The sequence below is a fragment of the Diplotaxodon limnothrissa genome, linkage group LG2 (genome assembly GCF_057381915.1).
Source record: "Diplotaxodon limnothrissa isolate DT_005_m linkage group LG2, D_limnothrissa_male_GT1.1, whole genome shotgun sequence".
NCBI lineage: Eukaryota > Metazoa > Chordata > Actinopteri > Cichliformes > Cichlidae > Diplotaxodon > Diplotaxodon limnothrissa.
This window is the reverse complement of record NC_140597.1, coordinates 22,005,896-22,027,367: the sequence shown is the minus strand read 5'-3', so window position 1 is coordinate 22,027,367 and position 21,472 is coordinate 22,005,896. Positions and strand designations below refer to the sequence as shown.

The 21,472-nt window shown below is 40.1% G+C and overlaps 2 protein-coding genes across 3 annotated transcripts in view; one reads left to right on the top strand and one right to left on the bottom strand.

Moving 5' to 3' along the window:
* il1rapl2 (interleukin 1 receptor accessory protein-like 2) overlaps positions 1 to 21,472 on the bottom strand; it is a 443,889-nt gene that overhangs the window by 342,840 nt on the left and 79,577 nt on the right. The gene's annotated exons all lie outside the window — the stretch shown is intronic.
* Positions 2,556 to 3,357, top strand: LOC146638390 (uncharacterized). Its single transcript, XM_085368166.1, has one exon. It carries the CDS (start codon positions 2,559 to 2,561, stop codon positions 3,189 to 3,191), a length of 633 nt encoding a protein of 210 aa, XP_085224292.1. The 5' UTR covers positions 2,556 to 2,558; the 3' UTR covers positions 3,192 to 3,357.

The following is a 21,472-nucleotide window of genomic DNA, read 5'->3' as shown; positions in this document are numbered from 1 at the left end:
TTTTTAATGGTCAGAACTTTGGCTTCCTCTGGTGATCCGTTTAGTTTAATGAATATTTTGCAGTTCGTCGTCCAAGTGCCTTGGATTTTTCCCAGCTTCTTAAGGTGTCGCGCTTTTTTGGCTATTTCAGCGTTGTGTTTGGTTAGATGTTCATTGATAAAGACATTAGATCCTTTTAATTTTCTTCCTTGTTTCAGCAGCGTAATCTTGTGCTTTCGATTTACAAACCTTAATATAATAGCCGGTATGTTGCCGTTCCTCCTGGGAAGAGGGTGGCATGCTTCGACAGAGTTACAGTCCAGGGCAATCCCTTTGGACCGCAGGAAAGCAGCCACCTGTTGTTCCGTGGAGCTAATGTCAAGCTCTCCAGGTTCCTCGTTGCTGTCAGCGGTCACCGCCTGAGCGTATGACCGGGGTTTAATATGGAGCCCAGTGATGATGACGTCGTTTATCCTGGAGTATTGTTCCAGGTCAGCGACCTTACTTTCCAGGTATGCAATCTTTTTATCTTTTTCGGCATTTTGGATGCGGAGGAGCTTTACCTCCTCCACAATTTCAATGATATTTTTCTGCTGCAACCTGATAGTAGAAATTTCCTCCATTATGAAGTCAAGGGACTTTTTAATGTCCTCGACTTCCTCAGCTGTCGGTGTCCTCTTCGGCCCCATTTTATCTGGTTACCCTGGTAGCAGGTTCAGTCAGCTGATTCCTCAGTCAGCTGTTAGCCTGGTAACGCGTTGGCTAGCCTGCAATTACCTCGTTAACTCCGTTAGTCCAGTCCAATATCCTGTATCAAAGTCGTAATCCAGACAGGGTTGTACCAAAAGTTCCAACAATGTGAGTAGTCTTTGCTCCAGAAATTGATGGCCAAATTTCAAAAATCCACAGGACACGATCAAAACACAACTTCCAAACAAATGGCAAACAGGAAGTGACAAATGGCAAACGATTGACAATAACAACACTGTTTTTCCTTGAGCCACAATTCCACTGAAGGAAATTCCACTGCCGTTTTGAAAGGGAATTATCAAAATGTTTTTTGTTATTATTATTATTATTTCAAATGTGCAAAAAATAGTTTAGTTATAGCTCCCTTTTTTTAAATGGACCTTTTGGTGTGCATTTGTGAGAGGTCACCAGATTTACAGGGGAAAATGAATAAAAAAATTACTTGTTTTTCAGTACAGTTGTGTGGGTTTGAAATTGATCATGATCTGCTGCTTACTGGCTTAAAAAAAAAAATCTGGCCCAGATAAATTCCTCGGTTTGAAAATCTGGCCCAACTAACTTCGTAGTTGAATAGCCATGCTCTAACCCAGCATCCAACCAACTCATCTTGAAACAAATACCGAGTTAAAAATGAAAGTTCACCTTAGACAGCTTATTATCTGATTGACCTCATTGGACGTAGTCACAGTTTTGCAGTTCCCTACTGGAACAAAGCCTTTTAGGCTTCTAAGCATTGACAAATTAGAATTGATCTGTTAATGCCAATAACAAAACAAAAAAAACAGAACAAAAAAACCACACAACTCAAACTGGTGCTTTTATATTGAACCAGGATGTGTACTTCCAAATATTGTTGCAAATCTACCATTGCCTAAAAAACAGCATATGCTGCAGATTATCCTGCAGCATGTATTGACTATATGTATACAACCTTTCAGTTTCTAGGAATAAGGCAGTGAAGCGTTGTCATAATTTTTGCTATCTGGGTATGTCACATGCATATCCTCCATCAACATCACTGCTTATCGGACAGACATATGGATTGGTTCTGACAGCTGACATTAACATAACCACTGACCCTAAGAGCTTTCTAGCTCTCGTGCATTTCTATTATCTAATCTGTTGGGATTTTTTAAAATCTTTTCCTTGTTTTGTGGAGCCTTGTCCATCGATAGCACTGATTTTTAACTTCTGTTTTATAACCAAGTGATGTGGAAAACGGGATCGTGCAGAGATTCTGGTGATGCTCAGTCATGTGTTCTAAGATTCAGAGTTTAAACTCATCTTTCGACTCTCTGAAAGTAATGAGATGTTTTTTGCAGCACAAAACAATGCTGAACATCACATGAGATCCTACCAGTGTTGAGCAGCTGTTTAGAAAAGATGTGTTGAAAGATGCCCATTTTCATAAAACTGTACAAGTATAGGAAGGAAATTTAGTCAGAAAGACGTCGTCAAAAAAGTTCAATATATGGATACATGCAAAGGACAATGTTTATCCAATGAACTGTGTGACAATTGTTGCTCTGTTGTATGCCTAAGGTTAGAAATTCTGACATTTCTTCTGTAGATGCTAATAGTCCATGTATAGGTCAGTGAACTCACTCGGTTAAAGACTGTAAATGGTGTGACTTCATAAAATATTGTAACATAAGACCGTAATGTTAACTTAGACATTTAACCTAGACATTTGGAGTGAGAGGAAGAACGCTAGCATCAACTAGCTAGCCGGTCGTCACGGCAAAGCTACAAGAGCGTCTCTCAGCATGGGCCCGAAAAAAGTTCTGTCAGCCGAGGAAGGAGATGATATTAAGAAGTCGCTGGAGTTTATGACAGAGGAGATTTCTACTGTCAAACTGCAGCAGAAAGCCATCCTGGACCTGGTCGAGGAAGTTAAGGCTCTCCGCATCCAGAACGCCGAGAAGGATCGGCGGCTGGCGTACCTGGAGAACAGAGTGGCGGATTTGGAGCAGTACACCCGGATGAACGATGTTATCATCACGGGGCTTCGCATCAAACCCCGGTCATACGCCCGTGCGGTCGCCACTGACAATGTAGGAGGGCCAGGAGAGGAAGATGTCAACTCCACGGAGCATCAAGTGGTTACCTTTCTACGGTCCAAAGGTGTGGAAGTGGATTATAACAACATTGAGGCTTGCCACCCTCTACCCCGAAAAAATGACAGTGACAAACCAGCCATCATTGTGAGATTTGCAAACAGAAAACAGAAAACAGCACTGTTAAAACAAGGAAAGAAACTGAAAGGATCCGATGTCTTCATGAACGAACATCTGATAAAAAGAAATGCGGACATTGCCAGGAAAGCACGTTACTTGAAGAAACAGGGAAAAATTCAAAATACATGGACCACCAACTGCAAAGTATTCATTAAACTCAATGGAACACCGGAACAAGCCAAAGTGTTGGTCATCAGAAATATGGAAGAGCTGGACAAATACTGAGGTCAACTTACTCTGGAGGTATGAATACACATGTGACGTGACACACAACACAACACATGGCACAGTCCAAAAGAACTTCATCTGCATCCGGCAACAATATCAACATAACTCATTGGAATTCTCTTTATGATAATCTGGAACTGAGAACATTTCGATACACAGACCATAATGTTCTAGACTTAGAAAAGGATATAGATCCGGAAAATAATTTCTTCTACAACATCAGCTGTAACTGCTGCTACTTCACTGATGAACAGTTTAAGCACACCATCAACACGGAAAATAAATTATCAATAATCCATTTTAATAGCAGAAGTCTGTATGCCAACTTCAACAATATAAAGGAATATCTAAATGAGTTGACAAATCCATTTGGAATTATTGCCATTTCTGAAACATGGATCAATGCGGAGAAAGGAATGGACTTTGGACTGGAGGGATATGAAGTGAATTTTGTAAATAGAAGGAACAAGAGTGGAGGGGGAGTAGCTGTGTATGTGGATAAAAACCTAAACTACAAGGTGGTAGAAAGTATGACAACTGTAATTGATAATTTACTAGAATGTATAACAATTGAAATTTATAAGGAAAAAGAAAAAAATGTAATAATTAGCTGTATATATAGAACACCTGGCTCTAGTATTCAAGTATTTAATGACTTCATAGAGGAAATATTCTCTAAAACAAATCAAAAAGTTATGTTTATCTGTGGTGATTTTAATATTGACCTGTTGAATCCAAAAAAGCATAAAATGAGCGACGAATTCCTAAACACTATGTACAGTTTGAGTTTACATCCTAAAATAACCAGGCCTAGCAGAATTACACCACATTGTGCCACCTTACTTGACAATATTTTCACTAACAATATGGAAAACAACATTGTGAGCGGAATATTAATTAATGACATCAGTGATCACCTACCAGTTTTTGCAGTTTATGACACTAATTATAAGAAAAATCAGCATGAAGAACAACTGAGATACAGACGTGTAAGGACAGAAGAAACTATGACTGCATTTAAGAACGATCTATTAAATCAGGACTGGGACAATGTGTACAAAGAAGCTGATATTGATATTGCATATGGCATATTTTTAAGAATATTCATGGAGTTGTACGATAAAAACTGTCCAACAATAAAATACAACAGAAAGCACAAATATTCAGATAGACCATGGCTCACTAAGGGTTTACAAAATGCATGTAAAAAGAAAAATACACTCTATAGGGAATACCTAAAACAAAGACCAAAAGATGCTGAAAATAAATATAAAAAATACAAAAATAAGTTGACCAATATTATACGTGTATGTAGAAAGGAGTATTATAGTAAAATATTGAACAACAATAAACATAATATGAAAGGAATATGGGATGTTTTAAACGGTATCATTAAAAATAATTCTGGACAACAAAGTTATCCACAATACTTTATCGATAATGGCAATATTATGGAAAACACTGCTGATAAGGTCAACAGCTTTAATCATTATTTTGTAAATATTGGACCAAAACTGGCAGAACAAATTCCTGAGTCACTGCCATCAGTAGAATGTAGTGAAAACCTGATTGATAGGAACCCTAACTCAATGTTCCTCACATCAGTGGAGGAAAAAGAAATAATTGACATTGTACACATGTGTAAATATAAAACATCTACTGATTGTAATGATATTGACATGAAAATCGTCAAGAAGGTCATTGAAGGAATTGTAGGACCTCTAACATATATTTGCAACTTATCATTTCAGACGGGAAAAGTGCCAAACAAAATGAAAATAGCTAAAGTTGTGCCGCCGTATAAAACCGGGGATAGACGCCACTTCACAAATTACAGGCCTGTTTCTTTACTACCACAATTCTCCAAAATCCTAGAAAACCTGTTTAATAAACGATTAGACAAATTCTTAGATAAATATAAATTACTCTCTGACAGTCAATATGGATTCAGATCAAAAAGATCAACATCTCTGGCATTAATCGAATCAATTGAGGAGATTACGAATGCTATAGATCAGAAACAGTATGCAGCTGGAGTATTTCTGGATCTCAAGAAAGCATTCGACACAATCAATCATGACATATTAATTAATAAACTGGAACGGTATGGGATTAGGGGGGTTGTACTGCAATGGGTGAAAAATTATTTAAGTGACCGGAAACAATTTGTGAAGCTGGGTGTCCATTCCTCATCATGCTTGGACATTGCTTGTGGTGTTCCACAAGGCTCTGTACTGGGTCCAAAATTATTTATTATTTATATAAATGATATTTGTAAGGCATCTGATATATTAAAATTAGTATTATTTGCAGATGACACAAATATTTTTTGTTCTGGGGGGAATCTAAAGGAGCTGCTGGATACAATTACTTCAGAAATGTGCAAAATTAAAAAATGGTTTAACAGGAACAAACTATCGCTAAATCTAAGTAAAACTAAAATTATCTTATTTGGGAATTCCCTTAGAAATGCACAAGTGCAGATTCATGTAGATGGTGTGGAAATTGAAAGAGTACTTGAACATAAGTTTCTTGGTGTGATTATAGATGATAAATTAAACTGGAAGTCTCATATAAAACATATACATAACAAAATTTCAAGAAGTGTCTCAATCTTGAGTAAAGTAAAACACATTCTGGACCACAAATCACTCCACATTCTCTATTGTTCCCTGATTGCACCGTATTTGAATTACTGTGCAGAGGTTTGGGGCAATACTTACAAATGTTCGCTATCATCAATCTTTATATTACAAAAAAGGGCCATAAGGATAATCCATAAAACTGGTTACAGAGATCATACAAATCCACTATTCTTAAAATCAAAAATTCTAAAATTCACAGATCTGGTTCATTTTCTCACAGCACAAATTATATATAAAGCAATAAATAACCTGCTTCCTGACAATATTCTAAAAATGTTTTCTAAAAGGGAACGGGGATACAATTTGAGGGGGGAATTAAATTTAAAACATCCTCGTATCCGTACAACATTAAAAAGTTTTTGCATCTCTGTGTGTGGAGTGAAGCTGTGGAACAGACTAAGTAAAGATATGAAGCAATGTCCAAGCATGGCGCAGTTTAAAAAGCGGTTTAAGGATATGGTTTTTACAGGGTACAGGGAAAAGGTAGAGATTTGATAGGGTGTTCTTGTCTAATATTTTCATGTGTGTGCGCATGCACGGGTTTGTTGGTATGGGTATATATATATATATATATATATATATATATATATATATAATTGTAGGTTGTGTATCCTTGAGGTGTTAATGGGGTTATTGAAAATGTGTATATGTGCGTATGTGTGTATATACGTATGTATGGATAGATAGAAACATATATGTGTATATATTAAAAAAAAAAAATTACACATAACATATAATGTAATTGCAAGGAGGTATTTCTGTAGTCTATTGATACTAGATAGTGGAAAAGGGGTGGGATTAAATAAGCTTATGCTTCTTCCTGCTCCTTTTTGAACATGGACGTTATTTGGAGTTGTGGTTGCTCGTTTTCCTTTTGTTTGCTTTGTTCATTTGTCTCTTTTAATTCTATTTTTTTTATACTTTTTCAACATGTTCAAAATAAAGATTCAATCAATCAATCAAAGCATTTATTATTCCCATTTTTTTATTACTTCCATTTCCAGTCTAAACTCAATCGACCCTGAGCAAACGCCCAGACGTTGCATGACAAGATCCTGTTTTCTTGTCGAAAACTAAGGCTTCTGCTTCAAAATCACAACTGTGTGTATTGCAGTGCAGCAGTTGTTGCATGCCAAAGGCGTTGCATGTTGTGGCTAACAAAGCATGCATGAGTGAATGAGCTATTGTCCTTCCTAGAGCCAGCCTCTAGAGTGGCCTGAATAATTTGAGTTTTTGCTTTGGAGTTTATAAAGAATCTGCCTCTGCCTGTAGCTGGATTTGTGTCCAGTTCTGTTCGGGATCCATATTAATATATCCATTATTCTCCAAAATGACAAAATAATATTGATTTGTGAGGCTATTATAGTTTTTTTTCTCATCTATATTTAAGGATAACACAACACAGCCTCTTCATTTGGAAATGAGAGGAGCATTGCTCAGCACTGAAGTAAAATAACAGCATAGTAAACAAAAAGACATTTTCTCCATCATCAGAATCAGAATCAGAATCAGAATCAGAATGGGTTTATTGCCAGATGTTGAGGTTTACAACATTAGGAAATTGCTGCGGTGCTTCAGTGCAGACAATAAGAATTAAAGTGCTATGTAGAAAGAAAGATATGTGCATGAGATATACATGAGATATATACATGAGAATAAGAATTATGAGTGCTACGTAGAAAGATATATACATGAGTGCAGGTGGTGATCAGTGCCAAACATGAAATGATGCAGTGACACAGCGTAGGGTCATGTGTTAGTGGCGGGGACAAACATGTGGTTATTGTTCATGTGTCCAACAGCAGAGGGGAAGAAACTGTTCTTGTGGCGAGAGGTTCTGGTGCGAATGGACCGGAGCCTCCTGCCTGAGGGGAGCAGGTCAAACAGACTGTGTCCAGGGTGAGAAGGGTCAGCTGAGATCCGGGCTGCACGCCGCAGTGTCCTGGAGGTGTACAGGTCCTGCAGAGATGGGAGTCTGCAGCCAATCACCTTCTCAGCAGAGCGCACAACACGCTGCAGTCTCTGTTTGTCCCTGATAGTGGCTCCAGCGTACCACACGGTGATGGAGGAGGTGAGGATGGACTCGATGATTGCAGTGTAGAATTGCATTCGTCCGTGTTGGCAGGTTGAATTTCTTCAGCTGCCTCAGGAAGTACATCCTCTGCTGGGCTTTCTTGATGACGGAGGTGATGGTGGGCTCCCACTTCAGGTCCTGGGTGATGGTGGTACCCAGGAAGCGGAATGAGTCCACAGAGGTGATGGGGGTGTCAGTCAGGATGATGGGGGGGAGTGGGGCTGTGTGCTTCCTGAAGTCCACAATAATCTCCACTGTCTTCTGGGCATTCAGCACCAGGTTGTTGTGGCTGCACCAGGACACCAGACGTTCAACCTCCCTCCTGTAGGCAGACTCGTCCCCGTCCGAGATGAGCCCAATGACGGTGGTGTCATCTGCGAACTTGATTAGCTTGACAGACTGGTGGGTGGAGGTGCAGCAGTTGGTGTACAGGGAGAAGAGCAGAGGAGAAAGAACACAGCCCTGAGGGGAGCCGGTGCTGATGGTCCGGGAGTCCGAGACATTCTTTCCCAGCCTCACGTGCTGCTTCCTGTCCGTCAGGAAGTCAGTGATCCAGTGATCAGTGATCATGACGATTGCTTTTCTCTTGAGTTGCTCCACTTTCCTTCATTGCAGTGTGCTCAGCTTTGGCGGGGGGCTGGTAGACAGCAGCAGATGGTACAAGTCAGAGTGTATTACTCTTTCAGAGGGTTCTGAAGTAGCCCGCTTCCCTGTGTCAGCTATGGAGACGTCTCAGCTATGTTTACTTTGACTTGACCGTCGAACCAGAATCGCATTGAAATTCTGCACTGAGATGTTTAAGGCTTTTAGATAAGAATATTGTGTTATTGTTATATTGTGTTATTGTGTGCTATCTGGTATTATTCATTTGCCAGTTGTTGGTTAATAGCATCATGAAACTTGTACAGATAACAGTGCCTAGATCAGTTTCATGTAACACACGATACATGCCTTGGCTTGTGAAGACTAACTGCTGTCCAGGTTACTTTGAACCATCCGAACCATCCACGCCTGTTTGCACTTAAGGGGCAAATGATTACAGACTCCCAGATTTAATCAAACCTGTTTTATTATATTTTGATATTTTAAAAGGCATTTATTTTCTAGCAGCAGATTATGTGTCAAATTTTCTTTTCCATTTTTAACTTCAATGATTAAAATATAAATTTTAAGTATGAACAAACGCAAAGTGAAAGGTTCAAGGTTTAAATGTTCAGATTATTTGTATTCAAGTAGAACGTGAAAGGTAACCTTCCGCGTTCCTATGATATGCGCCGGATTGTGGTTGGAATCCAATAGAATGACGCTCTCGGCAGTAACACACGTTCCAGACGTGTATTCCAGCCTCAAACTTAATCGTGTTAGTTAGTGTTTTCCAAAGCGATTCATGATAGTAAAATAAATGTACATGTGTAGATTAAGTCCAAAAGGTTCTCATGTTTCCGAATGCATAACATAGAGATGTGTGGAGTGGCTGAAAGCGTAACATACCGATGATTTGTCAAATAGCGTAATATGTTACGTTTTGGGATGAGAGCGTGTTGGAGACGGACTGGAGGAGCCAGGGATCAAACCACCAACCTTCCAATCAGTAGATGACCTGCTCCACCTCCTCAGCCTCTGTGTAGGTTTGCATCAATATCACAAACCTACAGAGACAGGCTATCTAGTTCTTCCAGCTATGGCACAAAGGTACTACAGTATAATAGCTTTTTTTAAAAAGACTAACCTGCAGAAAAAGAAAAAAAATACATCTTCTGTACTACATGTCAGCCATATACCATATATATGCAGCAGGTGTTTAAGCCATTTGCATTAGTCATCAGTTTCTTCACTTCAGCTCAAATGTATGTTCTTAGACCCAGATATGGCCTCATGAAAGTGTCCTGGCTGTGCTTTGTTGCAGTATGTGTCAGGTTCTGTGATGATAGCCAGCTGAGATCAATGACATCACTGTTAAACTGTCTCAAGAGACCTTGATATGATACATGGGCCTTGCTGTGTGTGTGCATACATGCGTGTATGCACATCTGCAGGAGTGTGTGCGTGCCGGTTTGTGCAAAGGCTAATTCATAATGATGACAGGAAATATTTCATCATATCTTCACACTCAGTCATCTTTACCAAACAGCAGGGATGAGAGAGAGGGGCTGAGAAGAAGTGATGGGAGTGAGGTAGAGTGGTGGTAAAATAAAGGGATGGAGGGAGGGAGAGACAAAAGCGGACATGAATGGAAACAGGAAGATGAAGCACACAGGGAGAGGTGAGATGCACATGCTAATTCAACTCTATCACAACTGTGTCTTGAGGAATAATAAGCACATTTATATTGTGCCAGTCATCTCACGCCAACAATTACAGTACATGTATTATTTGTCATATCTCATCATTTATTAAGTCACAGGCAGCCTGTCCAATCTGAAGGTAAGCAGATGTCTGACCCATAGTTTGTTTTATGCAATATGGTACGCATATTTCTTTCATTTCTTATGACAATGTCACCACAAATTATTGATCCTAAAGGTATAAAAGTAAAAGATTAGTCCCTCTTCATTTAAACTTTCATGAATTTGCCACTGTTAAGCTGTCATACTGCATACAGCTTTATGGTACACACCATATAGCAAATGAAATGTACTTTTCATCTGAATCAATCAAGTCAGCAGATAGCAGTCTCGATATCTATTTCCTTTTAGAAAATGTATGTTTTGTCCACTAGTGGGAGGGCAATATTCATATCACAGTATAATCAAAGCTGACAGACGTTACTGGCACCTGCAGCTCTTTGCAGGAACAATGAATAAGTGAACTACTTAGTAAGCTCTAAAGGCACTGGCAGGCACAGTTTGTAGTTTCTTGATAGAGTAAGTTTTTCCCTCTGAGCTCTAATCCTTCTGATCACCTCCAGAGTCAAGTTTCACCTAGCCCTCAGAAAATAAATCATGAACTTTTCTAAAGATTGAACTTTCTAAGCAAAGTGTGATGCTGATCGACTAAGAAACAAAAGCTAAACTTAAAGGTTCAAGTATAGCATTTTTCTTCTTTCATTGGTATTAAATGCTGCATAGCATGCACAGTGATGCAGTGATTAGCACTGCTGCTTCACATCAACAAGGTCCTATAGGTTCAAATCTGGCCAGGACCTTCCTGTGTGTAGTTTGCAGGTTCTCACCAGGTACTCTTAAGCACATGCAATTAGTGAGGTTAGCATAAGTGATAAAAAATGGGTGGATGGAATATTTACTGTAGCATCAGACACATCTTTGTCTTTGTGCACACAAAACACAAAAGGTAAGAGAGGATTTAGAATCTGTAGCTCCAACACTTTTCTGTGGAACACAGGATTTTAGTAATCATAAACAAATCAGATGGCAGAAACAAGCAGCAGGGATGAGGATACTCCATGGGGCAGCTGGTCACGCTCTGTGGAAAAGGCTGAATAGCTCAGCAATTTGGGAGAAGCTTAGTTATCGAGCCGCAGCTACATCATGTTGAGAGGAATCATATAGGTGGTTTTGTGTTACAGGCAGGAACGGCTGAGGGCAGACCCTGGATATGCTGGAGGGCTTGCGTCTCCTATCTCAGTTTTTATGCTCTGCTTGCTGTTTTCACACGGGCCAAGATAAGTGACTAGAAGACGGATGAATGAATGACTGAATGGGAGGAAAGAGGCATTAAGATTATGCCCGGTAAGTTCAATTAAATGGTCCAAACTTTATATTGCAGGTACAAATCTGATTGAGGAATCACTCATCTTTGGAAAAGAGTTTATTACAGAGAAATGGCTCTTTCCAAAATAAAAGCTATACTATACGCTTCTTCTGGGCTATATTCTCAGCAGCATATTAAACATATCAGGTCCCCATAAGGAGAATCATGTGCTAACGGCTGTCTAAATGACCTGGGTAAAGTTTGTAGCATGCGTGCTTGTTGTTTTTGTCTGCTTCCACTTGTCTTTGCACTAGGATGATGTCGGCGTAAATGTGCAGTCATATTAATTTTGTTCCCACTAGTGCTGTCAGCGTTAATCTGAAATGACGTTAACGCCACAAAACGGCAAATCTCCGTTAACAAGCTACCGTGGATCGCCCCGTGCGTGGGGCTGGACGGCCAACACGTTAAGGAGCAAACTGCGCTAACACACTAGTTCCCACCAATGTAATTGAGCATTGCGTGGCAAATCCAACATACTGTTTTACTTTTGTCCATGACGCGCTTACCTTCAGGGTCATGCTTCACATGAAAACCAAAATAGTTCCAAACGCCACATCTGAATGAAGGTGGGGGAGGTTCAATTTGCCATGTTGCAAGGAGAGCTTAACTTCCGTCTTGCTAGATTGCCCTGCGGTCAGTGAATCTGCGTTTGACTACTCTGCCTAGGCTGCACTGTCGAGCGCAGATCCACTGAGTGCTCAACACAGACAGCATCGTCAGAAGGAAAGTTGATAAAATAAATTAAAAATTTTGTATTGTTCGATACATATGCGTACCGAACTGAAAGCACTGTATCGAACGGTTCAATATCGATACGAGTATTGTTGCACCCCTAGTAGGCGCATAATATCCCAATTGGTGAACATGTTATTTATTGCACTCAGTGATGGACTGGGTGTGTAATCCAGAAGAGTAAGAGGCGTAGCGGCCCTCTTTACTCAGTAATAGTTTAGCCAAGGCAGCTAACCATGTGCACATGTACACCTCACTGTGACTGATGTTGGCCGGTGTGTGCCGTTTGTGTCCATCTGTCCATGAGAGACAGTTTAAGAAGGTTCAGAGAGTTAAGCACGGCGCTTACATCAGAGTTATGTAATATGGCTCACGTGTGCTTTACTGATTTACAAATTGCAAATAATCCTCTAGTTATTACTATCTCTGCTGTTGGTACAACTATTAAAGTGCATTTATCCCACTCACAGTGAGCCCATTTATTCTCTGTGCTTATTTTGCTGCAGTTTAAAGGTCTGTGCTGATAAGTACCAGCTGAACTAAGCAGCATTACTAAGTTTCTTTTAAGGTTGAGTAATTGGCTCCTAAAGCCCAAAACCACTTCCACAAAGTTGCTGGTAGTAAATTTTGCCATCTATATATTTCAGATAAATATACATAAAAAATGTCAAATTAAAGGTATAAATTATAAATTAAGCATAATTATCTGCGATAATGCAGATATTTTATTTGCTCCTACACTGAAAGTTTCATAATTCTTTAGCAGCTGAACTTGATCAGCTGTAAGTGTTCTCTAGGAAGAGAATGACATCTTATTAAGATGTCGGTCGTGTTGTGTCTGTCCTTTCCATTGCATTGTTTTTTAGCACTCCTTCTCCGGTGATAAAACATAGGTATGAACCATCATACTGTGTCTTGCTTATGAAGGTGAAAGCATGAATTTCAATGTCCCTCCATGGACAAAAACACCTACAAAATCACCTCTCCTCCACATTTGGTGTACTACATATATGCCCGTATCTGGCTGCACATAGTGAGTAATATAAAACTACATTAGTCAGAAGGGAGACGTCCTTCTCAGTGATTGTATTGAAACATGGTGGGAGAACATGGCAGTTTTCAGAAACTCACGCCTGCTCCTATGTTTCTTTTAATAACTTGTTATTCATTTATGAGAATGCATACATTTTTGAAAGATGTAATCAAACACACTATTAAATAATAACATATGTATATTTATAAGTATAATATTTTTTTTCTATTAAATAACCTCAAAAACTAACTGACTGCCCTGATTGTTTGTTTTGGACTAAACTGCACTTTCCAATAGAAGAGAACATCAAGCTCTGCTGCAAAATCAGCTTGGAAATAAATCAGAAGTTGGTGCTCATCAAGAGCCCGAACTCCTTTAATTTCTACGAGTTTTACTCTGTTTACTATGACTTTGTACTAATAGGGTGCATTTCAAACAAAACTGATGAGTAAATGTTCTTAAAAAGAGGAGTAAGCTGAATTAATTCCCACCACATTCATGTCACTGCTTATTAGGTTGAGATCTGAGTAGCAGCATGAGCTTAGCTTTGAAAGACCGTTTAAAATGTGTTCAAAGAAAGCATGAACTACTTTCAAACTAATTTGGATCCACGTAAATAAGTGAGTCCAGTGCACAGTCAGATATATAGTAGATTAGAATGAAATCGAAATGCCCAACCATGGAGACGAGAAAATTCTCTTTTGGGTCACAAGCAGATAAAAAATAAATAGAGAAAGAATAAAATGACAAATAAAATTTGCAATTTGAATTTGAAATAGAGTCCAGCACCCTGGTTAGTGTCAGTGATGCAACAATTCTGATTCAAGCTTTTATATGGATATGATTTGGCCCAATTATCTGCTGTATTGACTGGATGTAATGACGGGGGATTTGTTAAGGCATGGCTCCAAACCAAAGACACACACACACACACACACTTCTTTTCTATAGATAGGAGTAATGAAAACGTCCATTCAGCGATTCCTTCTTAGATATCAAATCTGCACTGTTACAATTTCCGTAGACTTAACAGGCACCTGATAAGCCTCAGCACTCTTGGACATATGGTCATCTGGTGGTCCACTCAGAGTAGACTGGTAAGCTTGATAATCTCATCATGTTATCCCTACCCTTTCATTTATTCATTTCATGTGGGATTATCTTGTTCTGCTTTGGGATCAAGGCCAGAAACATGTTAGTGGTACTCACACATGGAGAATACCTGCTACATCTGCACAAAAACAACAAAACAAACAAAAAAATTGTTTCAACCCAACATTGACATTTGTCTGCCATATTTCAGCAGTCTGCTGGTCAAACTTGAAGGTTTGGCACTTATTATTCTACAATACGATATTTTAAAAACAGAGCACTTAGACCAAGCTATTCAGCAAGTGTGCTTATTATTTGGTTACCCAATGAAGTAATAATAATGATTTTTGCTTTTCAAATATACATTTTATCTCCTACCTTCCCTCTGCCTTCCCTCTTTTCTTAAGGGTTTATAGTCATAGGATTTGTGTATCCATTTTGGCCCCTTTAGATCTCTGTTCTTTCAGTCCGATAGAGCCTTTCCACTTCAAATGATTGAACTAAAATCTAATGGATTCCATTAAGGCCAGCAATCCTCGTTCCTGGCGTATGTTCACTTTCTGTTATGGCTCAGTGAGACATGTGATGGAATAGGGACATTGTTAAACTGAAATTTGATTCACCTGCGTTTGTCCCGCTGAAGACAAAGTGAAAAATTACAGTCCATTATGTCAACAATAAAGATTCCTACATTTACCACGACTAAAATTGAAATTCATGAACTTTACAGCTATTTCTACCTTCTATCATCCTTTTTAATATCTTTTCTTTTCAGGAAAGATTTATTCTTGTTAACGATCCCCGTCTCCATATAAAGATGATTTAACTTGTCTGTGTGTGCTGGAGAAGCACAAACCAGCATGGATGAAGGGGTCAGCAGGGCTGTGCTATCTCTGCAGCATGTCAAGCATGGTGGTGGGTACATAGAAGGTATTTCATAGGTGAATACACTCTCAAACAAACACACACACACACACACACTGAGCCTCGAGGGAAATGTGAAGCGTGAGCGAGAAAGGGAAGCGGGTGGAAGAATTTCGTCCGCATATAAAAATCAACAAACGCTTTCTTTGGGTAATCGACAGCTCGTTGGGTTGAGAATCTCCACACAGTTATGTGCCGGCTCTGCATGACTGCCCCCCAATTGGAAGACTATTACAGTCAACCTCACGCATGGAGGTACACACAACGACATCAGCCCATACACAGAAAACGACAAACATGTCTGTAATAACAGTAACAAGACTAAGCATGTGTGTCTCTGAGCTCTTCCTCTCTCTTAGTGTCAGCAGTCACGCTACACTCGACTCTCGCTGTCTGTCATTTGATCTCTCGTTCTGTCTTTTTAATGTCAGGCTCAACGACGGCCCAACTTTTTATTTTTTCCCTTCTCACACTTGGACAAGCGGCAGACGAGATGGGGTCACCGTGATTTGTTTCACCCGCCATCCCACTGACGGAGCTGCTTTGATTTGTAACGTGCACTGACCCTCTGTCCCCGCAATAGAGCGCGTTTGATTTGTGACCCGCTCTGTCGCTCCGTCTCGCCGCCGCTACAGGTTTGATTTGTGACGCTCTTTGGCCCTCCTGCTCCACGCCGGGTTTGGGAAGGGTTGGACATAAACATGAGGCTCGGTGTACTGCGGTAACCAAGCCCCTCATTTTCCTCCCTTCCCCACCCCCAGCTGGGAGTGGGACAGACCTTAAGAGACTTAAACTGCTTTCTGCCTTTCTGTCTATCTTCCGATCTTCAGAATTTGCATACTGCGTTCCAACAGCTGACATTTGGATGACAAACTAACATTGCTTGGCGTCGCACTCCAGTCCATGAATTAGATTTACTCTGCTTATAAAAGACAATGGCTGCTAAATGCCATATCTCTCTGTGACTCAGGGTGTGTGTGCGTCTGTGTGCACACACACACGGTCTGGTTGTTGTCTGTAATTGCGTCTTTCTGTCCCCCTTATGTCTCTGCAAGAAAATGAAAATGGCAATCTTTTTTTTATTTCATTACCCCCCCCCCAAACACACACACACACACACACACACACACACACACACCACTTTTCTAATCCTTCTTTCTTCTTTTTGCAGAAAACATTCAGACTTATAAGCATTTGCCCGCAGTCAGCAAAGACTGAACTTATTTACCAACCGCTCTTATTCACCATGACCTTTAATGAGAGAAAAAGACAGTGATGATCTAATGAGGAGGACAAGGTGGCACCTCGGAGATGGAGGGAAAAGATGAAGAGGGCGAGAGGAGATGTTATGACTTGTGTGTGTTTTTGTATGTCATTCAACACATTTTCATTCGCTGACATTTAGCTTCCAAACTGACCGTCACATTCGGTTTAACTCTACCTACTTCAGAGATAGGATCGCTGGTAGCACCCCGACTGGTGAAGTTTTTCTCTTTAAATTATTTTAGGGAATTAACTATTTGTTCTTCAGTTACAATGCATCCATCCACTCTCTTTCACTTATCCAAGATTCAATTCCCAGCTGTCTTAGGGAAAGAGAGAGTACAGCATGGACAGGTCTCCTGTTTGTCGCAGTGCTGACACATTTATTTATCAATTATTTCTCCTATGAGTCAAATCTAATCCCACAATACAAGAACTTTAATACTCTATTTTGTTGAATGAAATATACATCTCTTAAAAAAAGAATGATTTATTTATTGGCACTAACGGCGCAGCCCATATGGAAAAGAAATAGTAAAAACATATATGATTTACTCATGAAAATGGCCACTTTCATGAGTAAATCATATATGTTTTTAGTAAGTATACAAAACATGCAAGTTTCATCATATAATTTTTCAAGGGATCTTATATGTGTTTTCACTCTTATATGCTTTTCATACAAGTTTCATACAAGACAGATAAAAACTTTATAAGATTTATATATATCTTTTCCATATGGGAGCACAAGCAGCCTGTTAGCAGCCGTATCTGCACAGAGATGCTTTCAGGGACATTATTTTGCAGTACAGGCAACCTGCTGTACGACAGTGCTCAGAAATTAATTCAAAACCCTCTAATTATAATGCTGAAACTGCACTTGATAATGGGAGGAGGGTGGGGCTGTAAATGAATTCCCACCCAAAAGGAAGGACAACCTTTTGAGGGAAGGTGAACACCTGTACAGAAGCTCCAACCTATTGTCAGGATTTTTCGGGAGGCGGAGGTGGTGATGAATTAAAAGCCTTGCTTCAGCTTTAGATATGTGGCTATTTATAGTTGTAAAAAAGTGAAGGTGTAGGCACAGATAATACACAATATTTAACACGTCTAAAGGCCTTCAGCCATCACACAACGGTGCAAACACTTAATCATTAAAAATGGTGGTGCTGGTTAGTTTGTACACGCTCGCAGTCTGAGCACACAACTCTTTTGCTTGAGGTCTTGTAACTGTTTCCCCATTATCTGTATAAAAGGATAACAGTTTTGTTATCTTTAAATTACGTTCATTGAGTAAGGGAGCAGCTGAAAGTAGCTTCTTCTGCCCCTCTCTACCTTACTTATCCAGCGCTTGTATTTAATTTGTCACCCACGTCCGTGTGCTCGATATTTCAAGTGTCTGAAAAAACACTAGTTGACTGTTCTGTTTGTCCATCTGCTCAGCTCGTGACAAAGTGAACAACATCAGATGGTGTTTTTCTGTTTCTCCGGCACAAAACACCCCACCATCAAGAATAACATATAGAGTGTGTGAACCTGACCCCAGCCACAACTGACAGAAAACACTAACCCATTGCAAAAACGAATGAATCAAGCCGCTCCTTTCTAGAGAACTCAAACAGGCTGTCTTTGATGTACTTCTTCACTGAGAGATGTTTGTCACTGTGTGGCGAGCGGCATGACCCTTTGCAGTGTTTTCTCTTGTTTAATTTGCAATGAATATGCTGGTAAATGTTTGTGCGCTGCAATCAGGAGGGTATGAGCTTCGAGCTACCAGTGGTGTAAAAACAGCTTTTCCTAATTAACATCTTGCATCGATCCTGCGGTGACACCAGAAGAATAAATGTATCTGGTATATGCACGCGTGCACGTGTGGATGTGGCAGCGGATATATTGTTACTGCTGGACCTAACAGGTTGCTTCAGCGGGAGGCAGAATGCCACGCATGTGCACATGCAAACGCACACATACCCATAGCTGTGCAGGGATAATTAGCAGGTGTGAATAGAGGGTATCGGGCAGGAAGCGGCAGAGGGAGAAAGCGAGAGAGGAAGACTGAGGAAGAGAAAGATAGTGAGATAATTGGTGCACCTGTCTGCAAAGGAAAAGACAGCTCTGCACACACACAGACACACACGCACACGCATATACAAACGTGTCTTTGTGTATGGTTTCACAGCAAAAGTTGGCTGCAGAAAACATATAGAACATTAGCAAAGCAGTTGGCTGCTACTAACAGCGCCGGCTCATTCTGCACGCACACAGACACATGTAGACCAAGACACTGACATGCTTGCCTGGATGTAGTGTGTTGTGTGTGGAAGACAGGAAAGGTTGTGTAGAGCCTGGCAACCACTGTGAAAGTCAGTGGACGGACCTGTTTTTCTTCAGACAGCATCATTACGATAGAACCTGTGGCCAACATGAGCAAAAAAAAAAAAAGCCACGATAATCCATTGTCATGGCATTAAAGGCATTAAAGACTCATTACAGTCATTTTATTGGGGATAAACATATGGACTAAAACTAACCCACACTGATCAGATATAACAGGAGAACCTGTCTAATATTGTGTTGGTCCCACAGCCCTGACCTGTCGAGGCATGGACTGGTGTAGATCCCTTAGTGGAAGTCGTGTTATGTCCCAATGAACTTGTGTCTTTGCAGTGTATCAAAATAGTGATCTTCTACTTGCAATGAGGCAAATCTGGCGAGTGGCTCAGATAGTGAGAAAAGATCTATACACTTTTTAAATTTTGTGGCACAAAACTCGTGCATTGTGATTGTGCTCTGAAAAGATGGTACACTGGCACTCAGTTCCTCTGAATGTTCTCTCCTAGACACATCTAAATGTTAATGCCTTAAATCAACTCACTGAAAGGAATACAGCAATGACAGTCATTCTTCCTGTGGAAAGTACTTTGTGCTTGAAAAAACTGAGACACTGCAGAGAACATGAGAACGTGGTTCCAACAGAACTTTTAGATAGTGATACAATAGTGTTGCCAAGACCATAACAATTAATGTGAGTTTGGCCAAATTTAAATCAGGTAAAGATTTTTTTTTAGGTGTTGCCCAAAACAACAGAAGTTTTAAAGAAAAACAGAAGTAAAAAAAGACCTGCACGTAAACTAATAGATGGGCTGACATTCCCTGGCACATTCCTGGCATGAAACTTTGACACAAAGATGGACGTTAGAGACCAATCTGTGAATTTTTCAGTGGAAATTTTCTCGGTACTAATGGGTTTTACTGAGGTGCATACTAATGCAATGCTGAAGCTTGTAGAAAACACTGTAGTGAACTGTTGGGACCACTATGGGAAAAACCACAAGTTCCCATCAATCACTGTTTTAAAAGACAGCAGCAGGAGTGTACCAGTCATTAGAGTACAGTGAGACTGAAATCAAAGGTATGCATGAAGATGCACATGCACCAGTATTTTCAAATAAACCCTCTTAATGTTTCAAAGCTTCATCCAAGTGGCAACCACACAGTCAGTCTTCAAAGACTAAGGCATCTAACACTTAAGGAGCTTAATTATCTGTTGATGTGGTCATTGAATAACCTCCTCCTACAGACACAGGCATGTGAAACCATTTTCCTCTCTCTGTCATGACCTTTCCAGGCATTTAACTGCAATGTTTGAATGCAGAATTTCCAGTTTATGTGTGGGTTAAATACAACATTTGTTTTCACCTAATGAGTGTGTATGCATTTTTCTGTCATTGATATTGAGGTTCTTTTTAATTGGATGCATACTCTGGGATATAAAAATGACCACTGGTAGTTTGTTAGTTCTTTAAATTGCTGTGTAGCCTGAGTCCTCATTTTAATTACAGTGGGGCAAAAAAGTATTTAGTCAGCCACCGATTGTGCAAGTTCCCCCACCTAAAATGATGACAGAGGTCAGTAATTTGCACCAGAGGTACACTTCAACTGTGAGAGACAGAATGTGAAAAAAAAATCCATGAATCCACATGGTAGGATTTGTAAAGAATTTATTCATAAATCAGGGTGGAAAATAAGTATTTGGTCAATAACAAAAATACAATACTTTGTAACATAAGCTTTGTTGGCAATAACAGAGGTCAAACGTTTACTATAGGTCTTTACCAGGTTTGCACACACAGTAGCTGGTATTTTGGCCCATTCCTCCATGCAGATCTTCTCGAGAGCAGTGATGTTTTGTGGCTGTCGCCGAGCAACACGGACTTTCAACTCCCGCCACAGATTTTCTATGGGGTTGAGGTCTGGAGACTGGCTAGGCCACTCCAGGACTTTCAAATGCTTCTTACGGAGCCACTCCTTTGTTGCCCGGGCGGTGTGTTTTGGGTCATTGTCATGTTGGAAGACCCAGCCTCGTTTCATCTTCAAAGTTCTCACTGATGGAAGGAGGTTTTGGCTCAAAATCTCACGATACATGGCCCCATTCATTCTGTCCTTAACACGGATCAGTCGTCCTGTCCCCTTGGCAGAAAAACAGCCCCATAGCATGATGTTTCCACCCCCATGCTTCACAGTAGGTATGGTGTTCTTGGGATGCAACTCAGTATTCTTCTTCCTCCAAACACGACGAGTTGAGTTTATACCAAAAAGTTCTACTTTGGTTTCATCTGACCACATGACATTCTCCCAATCCTCTGCTGTATCATCCATGTGCTCTCTGGCAAACTTCAGACGGGCCTGGACATGCACTGGCTTCAGCAGCAGAACACGTCTGGCACTGCGGGATTTGATTCCCTGCCGTTGTAGTGTGTTACTGATGGTGACCTTTGTTACTTTGGTCCCAGCTCTCTGC